General features: G+C 37.2%; 1 protein-coding gene across 1 annotated transcript; it reads right to left on the reverse strand.

The window, feature by feature from the left end:
- Nucleotides 1-7,561: 7,561 nt before the first annotated feature.
- LOC146906019 (uncharacterized) lies at nt 7,562-8,687 on the reverse strand. The gene is made up of 2 exons (XM_085727720.1): nt 7,910-8,687; nt 7,562-7,662 (listed from the first exon to the last, which is right to left on the reverse strand). Exons 1-2 carry the CDS (start codon nt 8,533-8,535, stop codon nt 7,641-7,643), a joined length of 648 nt encoding a protein of 215 aa, XP_085583846.1. The 5' UTR covers nt 8,536-8,687; the 3' UTR covers nt 7,562-7,640.
- Nucleotides 8,688-11,719: the final 3,032 nt, after the last annotated feature.

Genomic DNA, 11,719 nt, shown 5'->3' on the forward strand with positions numbered 1-11,719 from the left:
GAAAGACTAGAGTTACACAGATGAATTAATCGGGTTGCCTTTTTGGTGATGTCGAATGTGCAGAAGAGCTGTTGGTCAGTCAGAAAGAATTTGTGATGTGATAGAAGAATACGATTCATGAGATATGCACGGAGAAGCACATATCATTTTATACCATACTTGTTAGCTGATAACGGTACTTTCTAGAATGGTGTTAAGCCATGATTTTATGACTTTTAAAGTTAAGATTGGTATTAAGGAACTTGGTAACGATGTTTTAAAATACATGAAATTTCACATTGTTGAAACTAATGAGACGCGTCGTAAGCGAGCAGGCTCACTTAAGACGTACATACTTCAGGACCACCTTGTTAGAGACAAGTTTGGGGCGAGATGTAAAACCTTTTTCAAGATATAGAGACTCGTCCTGTGGTTCTGCGGTACCATTCCAGATTTGGTTTCAAAATGATATTTTCTTTTAGTCAAGAAATTGTTCGTTCCAAGAACCTATGTACCAAACTTTAGAGATTTCTAGAAGCAAAATGCTAGAACGAGTATCGTTATTAACTAACAAGGAGCGGTATTTGAGAAGTATGCAAATACTATGGAAATAAGGTTCATGTAAAAGCGGCGGTGTCCGTGTGATATCAATAGCATGCGGGATGCACGAAATTTAGTTAAGAATGTTCAAGTGCAAGTGCAAATGGACTTAGTAGAAAGTTTCAAGAGCATGTGAACCGCTAGACTGGATAATAGATTGTCAGATGAGTCAGTGTAGTTGATTTCACTTCTCCATGCCAAGCTAGACAAGTTACCCATGAATTGCAGTACATGGAGATTATGAAGAGATAGAAAGGTTTCTTAAGACTCCGAAAAGAGATAATAGATTTGTTGAATCATCAAGATGAGTAACAAAGTAAGAGGCAAAAGTTGCAAGGTGCGGCAAGAAAGATTATGTATGCATGATAAGATGTGTTAGATACAAGTAAGCACTGCAGGGAAAACCTGGATATCAGTAGAACTCCAGTTTAAAGGCAAATCCTGAGTGATTCAGATAGAGAAAAGTTACTTAGATGCAGAGTTCATGCTAAGCAGTGAAGGAATAGATCCGAGACAAGAAATCCTCATATAACAAAAGTTAGTTTTAATCACTATGTTCTCAGACAGTTCTGTGATTTTGATAAAGATAGTAAGATTGAAGAGACCATATTCAATCATATGCAGAATAAGAACAGACTTTGCTTAATTGAAAACCAAAGGAGGCAGATTATAGTTGCGATGATTGTAGATGATTTCTAAATTTCGAGGACGAATTTTTTTTAAGGGGGGTAGAGTGTAATATCCCGCTTATCAGTAACGGAATATTACCCATCAGACGCGTCAGAGGACAAATGTTCGTGGAAATGTCTATTAATGGCATAAGTCAGGTATGAGCTAGATATCAGGGATTAAGTGTTACAGAACGTCAAGTACGACGGAAGATGTTTTTGTGAGATATCAGTCGAGCAAGGGTTTATGTATCAGTGTCAGGTTAAGAGCGACCAAGACGAAGGGCATTTAAGTAAACTCACATAAGGGAGTATATAGGGGATTTTGGGGGTGGAAACCTCATAATTTCTTCTTCTTTCTCTCTCTAGGTTTTGAGAGAAAGAGTTCTCTCCTCCTTCTCTCTAGCCACGCCTCCCCCTCTCCATCACAATCATCCAAACTTCTTCCAAATCATGATCAAGCATGGATTAAGGCAGCTTAGCAAGCAAGAAACACATAAGAAAAGGATTAAAGCATGGTTTGGTTTGAAAGCTAAGGATCAAGAATTGGATCAAAACCTAGGGTTTGGGCTTGAAGCTTGAATAGATGCAAGAAACATGATTAGGTGAGTTCCATAGATAGTTTACCTTCCCTTGGTTGTGTAAATTAATGTTAGAAAGTAGTGATTTATGTTTATGAGAGGTTTAGAACCTTTATGTACTTTTGATAAATTCTTGTTGATTACTTGTTAGTTTGCCATGAAAGATGTTTATAAATGTATATATATGTTGCTGGATGTTTTGGTGCATTGCAGGAACCATTAGGATGAGTTTTGGGTCAAAAACTGGAAATTTTGTACCTCAGACCCGAAGAACCACGCTATTAGCGAAATCTACGCTAATAGCGAAATTCTTCAGGATGCCCACGCTCCAGGGGCACTATTAGCGCAGCCTTCTGGTTTGGTCAACATGCTTTTGGCCTGTTGGTCCATCCTGGGGCCCGTGGTGCATTCTGGAGTCTTTCTTTCAACGTTTTACAACTTTGTAACCCCAAAACAATATCTAGGCAATGCACATAACATCAAATGATTCTTGAAATGAAAATCATGGCAAACTTAATAAGAATGGCAAGAGTGATTCAAGAGAGTTTAAACCGATATTACTCAGGTAGTGATGAATTAAGGAAGGGCATGAACGTAGAGCCTTGACATAGCTTGTCAAGAACTAGAATAGTTAGTAAAGAATAGAACGCTAGGCATGAGTAGTGTGCTTGATTAGGTGCGAAGTGATATAGAGTATTCTCTTCGTATAGAAACTAGAGTGCCATACGAGTGTGGCCAGACGTGAATTGATTAGACATCTCTTCACATAGCAAGTTAAGCAAGCATATAGTTTACCTCTAGTCGGATCTTTTAGGCATCCGAGGTAAAAGAGATAGCATTTATAGATTTAATACTCATGCATATATATAGACCAAGACTTTTAAGTTAAAGGTGCCATGTCTCTTGTGTCCACACTAGGTTGGCTCAAGGGGTTTCCATTAGGAGAAACGGGGTTAGCCGTAAGGAACCCGCATGTCACTTAGTAAGCAAGATTTAGTGGTCGTGTCTCTTGTGTCCACACTAGGTTGGTTCAAGGGGTTTCCATTAGGAGAAACGGGGTTAGCCGTAAGGATCCCGCACGTCACTGCAGGAGTGCCGTTGGTTATACCTTAGATAGGTTTCCATCGGATAGATAGGGATTGCGCTCGGGGTTACTCCACTCGGGGCTTTCCGTAAAATGAACTCAGATAATGCTTGTTTGTTAAACGTTAACTTATGAATGAATCTGACTGTGCATATTTATTAGACATATTTATGTTATGTCATAGAGCCTTGACGTAGATCGTCAAGAATTAGTAGAGCCTTGACGTAGATCGTCAAGAATAGTATAACATAGACGTAGATCGTCAAAACTAGTATGATAGCAAGATAAGATACGTTGTTAGAAACATCGTATTTTGCATTAGAGCAAATAGAGAAAGATATGCCGATGACGATCTTAGGTTTCCCCTAATCGTCCGGTTTAGAACCGTGTCATGATTATGTTAGAATTAGGCCTCGATACGTAGAGCGTATTCTTGGCTTTGCGGTTTTAGATTCCCCTTGACCGCCATGACACGTATAGGAAGTGAAGCCTATAACAAGTGAGATAAGACTATGACAGCCCTAGTATGCACGACCGTCTAAGTATGCGAGTCTTCACACACGTATAATCAACCGTCAGGTTGTATTTTAGACACGTGGTGGCCGTAGGTTTCCCCTGAGGTTGCCTATAGCCTAGGATTTAGGGGAACTCACTGAGACGTTATGTCTCATCCCAATCCTTATTTGTTTCAGATAAACAGGTTGGATTAGCAAGCTAGTAGCCGAATGGATGATGCGACAAGTGTTCGTTCGTACCGCTGCAGGACCATGTGGATATTCAAGGATGCATCTATTATACTTTAGAAAGTTGAGTTGTATTATTATGTAGGAACACATTTGGTTGTATATATATATATATATATATATATATATATATATATATATATATATATATATATATATATATATATATATATATATATATATTCATTCGTAGTTGTATTGTTGTAATTTTTAATGTATCCAGTACTAAACTAATACACATGCTAGAGTTTCTAGATACGTCTAGTATGGGTGTTACAGACGAAAATTTTATAAGGACTAAAAAGTGTGATTTTATTTTATAGGGACTAAAAACAAAATTCTGAAATATCATTTGTAATTTACACACAAACTTATATAAAAAAAAGTCCCTGTGAAATATATACTTTATAAAATATATCATTTGTAATTTACACACAAATTTCTATAAAATATCATTGATAATCTATACGCATTTGTTCAATAAAAAGAGCGAAAAGACAGACACATGTTAGTAATGATAATAGAAGTGCCACATGTTACTCATGGGCTCTTTGTATTTGTTTACAGCTTTATGGTCAATAAAATACAAAAATTTGTAACAACCTCATGATTTCATTTTAATTATTAAAAAATTTCTAATTGAAGATATTATCAAAATAAATAAAATCTTTGTAAAATTTCGTATATCGTGTGAGTTTTTTACTTGAAAGCTCAACAGTCATAGAAACAATGAATCTGAGTCGTTGGATGTTGTGACATCAATTGTCAAATTGTCTTGGGAACTAAATATCTCTAATATTATTTTCTTTGCAAAATCCCTTCTATTCACTCACAGTTTAGATCATTTCATATAATTACAAACACTCACTCTCTTATAACAATCTCTCTGTCTCTATCTTCCTCTCTCCCTCTCTCTATTTGGTTTCTCTCTGTCTAAGAAATAGAATTACGTCCTAGTTGTGCAAAAAAAATTCCCTACCTTCATAGGGATTTTCCTAAAAATCTTTGTGTAAAATCAGAGATCCCCAAAGTAATTCCCTCTCAACCATGTTCAACGTAACTCTTTCACCTCCACCATCACATTACACCACTTATTTGTATCAAAACCATCGCAATCAATTTAAGGAACATGCTTTGAATAGGTCTAACAATCCACCTAGTTTTCCTACAATGATTCCTTCCTTCAGGGACCCAATCTCTACGATCCCAAAGCCTTCATACAATGATGGTCACAACAATGGGTCCCAGAGAGAATTTCTCAGTGCTCGAAATCCGATGATCTTTGCACCAAACAATGACAAAATAGAAGTCATGCATGGTTGCCTGAACACTAGAGAAGGAATTTGGGATTTTTCCAAGAAAAACATCTTTCAATATGGTGAAACTTCACAACCTAGGGTGAGTCCTGATCTATCACCACCATTAGTTTATGATGCACATCCATCTGTTTCAATTAAGCCTAAACTTCAAGGCGATATTTTTTTTCTATGGTGGAACGAACCCCAAGAAAATGATGGGCTCGTTCTTACTGGTCAGAGGCGGCAAAAGAGGATTCAGAATAATAGTGAGATTCAATATAAGGATCTCAATATAATCAAAGGCCAATGGACAACGGATGAGGACAGGTATATAAAATCATTTAAAATGTATACTTTCTCTCCAACAAATAATTTTCATAGTTTTAGTATGGATTGAATATATACTTTATTGGGTATAGATATGTTTATTGGTTTAGTATTTAAATTTGGTTCATTCTATCTTAACTATATTTTGTTTATTTATTATCAATTGTTCATATATGATGAACAATGAATAGTGTTTTTTTGCTTTTGTAGGATTCTTGTCCAATTGGTTGATCGCTTTGGGCTTAGAAAATGGTCCAAGATTGCTAAGTATATGAAGAATTTTGCTCTCCACCCAGCACGTTTTGCTCCCACCCTGCAGCCGTTCCATATTTACCCTTGCGCATGTTAACTAACGCAAGTGTAAATGTATGCGTTAGTTAACATGCGTTGCGCAACTTAAGTAACGCAAGTGTTAAACACTGCGTGAGTTAACTTGCGTACACATTAAGCACTACGTGAGTTAACTCACGCACAGTCTGTGCATACAACCAGCAGAGTTGGAAACCTCTTTTCTCCCTGTTTTTCCAATCACTCTTTCATACATTCATTCAAGAACAGAATTTTCATCATTCATTCAATAATACATTCAATCAACATCAACTCATAATTATATTACGAAAAATAACGGGATAAAATAAGAGAATAACATAACGGATAATGTCATAAAAACGCTAAAAAGCGTAAGTGTAATCGGAGTACAACGAAATCCAACAAAATGTCAAACAAAAAATAAAACTACACAAGTCATAAAACATAAAAGCCAAGTCATGCTGGTCCATCCCGTGGACTCCTACTCCTCCTCCGCAGTGTCGGCATCTGCTCCAGCATGCTCCACTTAGACTGTATGCCCTGTATGATGCGAAAAACCTCTGGATTACCAAACACATCTGGATGCCCAAGTGCACTGTCCACACTAGCCCTGATGTTGTTGATGATCTGGTATGGGTCCGGAGGATGTCTGACCCACTGCTGCTCAACAAGAACCTCCTCGTAAGCAGGGACAGGACGAGGAGGGGCATCAGCTGCGTAGTCAGGAATGGCCGCAGGGGGGTTCACAATAGGATGTGATACTCTAACGAACCATTTCATGTACCCCCTAGTATGAGCCCATGGCTGGTTATCCAGAACCGGATGACCCCTCTGCTGATGGCTGAGGACATGTAGAGCAAACTCAGTGAAGGCATGGGCCACTCATCTGCCGCAAGATCCTCTATGTCTGTAGGAGGCCTGGGAATTCTCTGGACATACCCGTACTGCATAAGAACCCGCTCTGGCAAGTGACGGACCATCCTGTCTTTGTCGGCCATGATCCATCCTGAGTACCAGCATATATCCTGAAAGGGCGTGAGGTGTCGTCGTCTCTCGTACGGCATCCAGGTGACATGAGAAAGGTCCATCGAATCAATGGCAGCTCGGTAGTGTCCCGGATCAATAAAGCCCCTGGGAGGTTTCCATTTACTCACAAGCGGGGAAACAGTAGGGTCGTAGGCATCATCATCAATCCTCGGAATGATGTTCGAGAAGTGCGCCAAAGTCAATCCCTGCAAACACAAAGAAACAAATATTTATATTACCGCAAGAATTATACAAACAACTAAACATTTACGATCCAATAAGTAAAAAAGAAGAAAAACAATTATTACCACAAGCAATGTCATGTAACCGCCAATGGAGGCCACAGATGAGTCGGAGGTAAGAGATAACTGGTCATATAGAAAAGCAAGTCCCATCCCACCCCATGACCAGTTGTCCAACTCGTCCATATCTTGCAGCGCAAGCAGCCAAAGCAGATTAATGTTTTTGCTGTTCTTGGCGGAAAAAATGGTCCAGCCAAGCAAGAGCAACAGAAACGCCTTAACGCAGGCTAATCTAACTACAGCTCGCTCGTTCTCCTCCTCCACTGTGTCAACCTCAAGAAGCTAATTACACCTATTCAAGAGCTCCTCATATCGCCTCTTCAGTACACCAAAACTGATGTGAGAACCACCCTATTTTATCAGCTCCTTAGCGGCATCCTCCTCTGTAAACAGTAGGTCTGTCTGCATCATCTCTAACCCCTCCTCATGGGTTAACTCTCTATCAGGAAGGAGTCTCCCAATGATGGGAATGCCTAGGAGACACGCAACATCATCTAGTGTGATGGTCATCTCTCCAACAGGTAGATGGAAGCTGCTGGTCTCCTCACGCCATCTCTCTGTCATCGCACAGACAAACCCGTGAGATATGTTCTCATACCCACTTGTCAGGAGGGGAGTCAGACCGGACATATTCACTTCACTCCAAAACCACTCATTTTGTTCCTCCCGGAATAGGCAATGCCAAATTTTTAATGCTCAGCTTCTTCCCGTGGGAGATACCTTTCACCCTATGTTTTCTTCGAAACTGAAATACAAAAACAAAACACAACAAACAATAAGTCGTTAAATAAATAATAAGTAAAACAAACATTAAATATATGCTAACATAAATGTTAATTCTAACATTAAATAAGTAAAATAATAATTAGAATAAGTTGTATAAATAGTAAAAGAAGTAAAATAAACACTAAGAAGTAAAATAAACAACATTAATTATTTTAATTGAATTTTAAAACAAAAAATAAGTAAAATAAACATTAAATTATACTTACATCGGCATCAACCCATATCCTACATGCCACATGTCCACCAAAGTTAGGTAAAAGCGAGAGTTCAGAAGGCCCCCGGCATAGCCGTCCGGACCGGCCTCGTACACCACCCTCGGCACCCCCTGAAAACGAGGCTCGGGCTGCTCATGCTGCTGAGGCTGCTCGGGCTGCTCATGCTGCTCAGGCTCATCATTCTGCTGAGGCTCCTCAATAACAGGCGGCTCCTCAACAGCAGGCTCCTCAATAACAAACTGGTACTGGTGAGGCTGAAGCTCATGAAACTGATACGCATCATGCGGCTGCTGATAGACGTCATAATGCTGCTGATACTGCGTCGGGTCCATAGTCTGGGATGGACCCGTCTGGGACGTTGACCCCCCTGCAGCATCATCTCCATCTCTAGCAAGTCTCGTGCCCCCACCTCTCCCTCGACCAGCCATAGGAGGGCGTAGTGCTTGCTTCTCCCTCCGTGCACTACTAGTTGGGGCAGGTCTCCCTAACCTAAGTCTGTCAGTCCTATCCTGAGGCGGCTCAGGCGGTCTCTGAGACGTATTCCTCCTAGACATATCGGCACAACATTTAAAGAAGCAAAAAATCAATGACACATTTTCACACGGACATTGTGTCATTTCTAACAATTCAACAACAACACTAATATTTCGACAGTGTCATTTCAATCCAAAAAAATTAACAATTTGCTACCACATTGCAGTCAAACATGTTATAATAAAAATTAACAAACCATATGCTAACTAATTTGATAAGTCACAATCCAAAAAAACAAAATAATTACCATTGAGACATTTTACCAAACACATGGTGTGCAATTTTCAAACAACTACCTTAATCTAACAATTTGTAGACCCTAAACTACCACATTCTACTCTAAACAACTTCTAAACAACAATTCCTAAGTTAATTCGTCACTAACAATCATCAAAACTAACATGCAAACCAAATTTATAAAAACCTAAAAATGTCATATTTCTTAAAAAAAATTAAAATTTCTACAAGTTAAATGCAATTAAGTCGGGTAATCATCACTTACTTGATAATGTGGGAGAAATTGGCTTTGAATGGTGCAAGAATGATGAAATTCGGATATGGGGGGAACATTTTCGAAGTAGAGAAGTTGGAGAAATGAGGGAAATGTGTTTCTGTGTTGCTGATAAATGACTTAACTAACGCTGCGCAAGTTAACTTGCGCAACGCATGTTAAGTCACGCATAAATCACAACTTGCGCATGTTAAGGTGCGCAGCGTGACTTAACTTGCGCAGGGGTAAAAATGGAATGGCTGCAGGGTGCGAGTGATTTGTGCTGGGTGGAGAGCAAAATTCGTATATGAATGGTAGAATCGGGAAACAGTGCAGGGAGAGATGGAATAACCATCTTTGTCCAGACATTAAGGTGCCATTCTTTTCATATACATTGACATATAAATAAAATAATATCAATTCTGAGTAATTCTGATTCTTGCCTATTGTTTACTTGAACATGTTAGATTTTTATATGTACATATAGATATGTAATTTTTTTATATTAATTTTTTTATGATCTCTGATTTGCTAATTGTGTTCTTTTATGATGTTTGTTTCTCATAATAAATAGCACCATTGATGATATTTTTTAGAGGATTATTTATGTTCTTTTATTCACAATTGTAAGCCTAACATTTTTTATTTTATAAATAAGACTTTATGTTTAAGACTTATCTCATTTGTAAGACTATTTTTAAGTAGCATAAAATTGTGTACACTGATATCTCGTGACTTGCTTTTACACTGTTCATTTCATTTTCTTCTCTCTTCTATGTAACTACAAGTAAATTTCATCTATAAGGTTGTTAAAAATATTTTGTTGTTCTTCATATAAAAAATATGCTTTTTTTTTATTACATTCCAATTCAAAATGGTGTGTCATTAATTTTCACACAAGTAAATGATTGATGTTGAAAACTATGATATAAATGAGGGTAGATCAAGTTGGTTTATGCAAGATTTTCGTAAAATTATGTTGTCAATCCAACAACTGAAATTGAGTACTTGTACATAGCTATACAAGCATATCGTTGATGCATAAATTATATTTTAATAATTATTTTATACATTTAATTTAAGTAAATTGATAAAATTAAGCATTTTTTAAATTATAATTTAAGTTATTAATTTTACGTTTGGATATGTAAAATACAAAATTTGCAGATTTATTAACCGTTGTAACATTGACAAAATTTTATTTTAGTCTTGCATATTCTATATAAATATATTATATAGGTGTTTGATTTTGTATCCTGTTTAAAACTCTCACGTCCCGATGTTATATACATCACGAGTATTATACATGAATGGATGCAAGAAAACAAAACTTCAGATTGCTCGGAAACAAACAAATGCAATGTCTAGTTAGATATATAATTAAAATAGTGTACAAGTGATGTGATCCTAAAATTCTCTCTCTTGACAAGAATAATAAAATCATTGTTGAATAAAAGAACCAAATTATTTTTGGTTCAAATTTTTATTTTCGTAAGTCATTATGTATCTGTCTTGTATTCATCATATCTAGAGCTCTGCAACTCCGATTGAGGTGATCTTTGAAGCGTTGGAAAGGGTACAAAATCATCTACATTTCATATGTTGGACTCAGAAGCAAAATCGGGGTATATCATGGTGTAAAAATGGGATTAAAGTGGAGGACGTGATTAAATGAAGGAGCTGAAGCAAAAGAGGTGAAACACAATTAATTTGAGTAGTTGAAGAGCATAATCTGAAGCAAAAGTAACAGCCATGAGTGTGTAACTTCAAGAATTGATTCAGCCACCTTAAATCAAAACCAATAAATTTGTAACATTTCCTTGCAATAACTAGCCACATAAGAGTTCTTTCATCATATAATTGTAAGCTTTTCAGCATTCTAGCCTATTACCTATATAAAGGGGGCGAAAATAATGAATAGGATAAGTTGAATTTTATAGAATTTTACACATATGTGTATTGAGAGCTTTGTCTCTTGTGGTTCTGGATTGAACCATCCTTGATCTTATCAAGAATTTCTTTTCTTGTGGCGATTCTCGCATCCACCGACTTATCACTTTCTTGGATAAGAATGCATTGATAAGTCTATGGGTAGTTGTACTAATGTTGCTAGTGCACACATGGTGGAAATGATAAAGGACAAAAATTGTATTTTTGTGAATGTTGGATAAAATAAAATAATAAAAAGTGAAGACTGGTGGAAATAGACAGGAATCGTAATCAAACAAATTCCCAATCCAAGGAAGATGTTTAATTTGGTAGAGGATCGCCACAAGAAACGTGGTTTCTTGATAAGATCAATGCATGGTTCAATCCAGAACCAAAAAGAAGCAAAGCTTCCAAATTCACATAAAGTGACTTTTTTTTTATCAAAATTCTCTATCTTCACATATCATTTTCGTGCTCTATTTATAGGAGCTTATTACATGATGATTTTGACTCTAAAACTCTTAGAAAATGAAAGGAAATGCAGCCACTAATTACAATAATGTTTTGGTGGCTGATTAATGCAAATAAAAGGTTACAAAATGACTTTAAGGTAGGGGTGGCTGCATCAATGCATGGAGATGTTATACATTCATTTGCTTCTTTAATGTGTTGTTTCTTCTCTTACATCAGCCCATTCATCAAAATCACGTCATCCAATTCATGCTCATTTTACACCAAGAAATATTCCGAATTTGCTCTTGAGTCCAACAGACGAAATGTAGAGAATATTCTAAGCTTTCCAACGCATTAAAGATCACCTCAAACGGACATCCAGAGCTCCAGATATA

The sequence above is a fragment of the Medicago sativa genome, chromosome 7, assembly GCF_051527215.1.
Source record: "Medicago sativa cultivar Bolivia chromosome 7, Bolivia_mono, whole genome shotgun sequence".
NCBI classification, from domain to species: domain Eukaryota; kingdom Viridiplantae; phylum Streptophyta; class Magnoliopsida; order Fabales; family Fabaceae; genus Medicago; species Medicago sativa.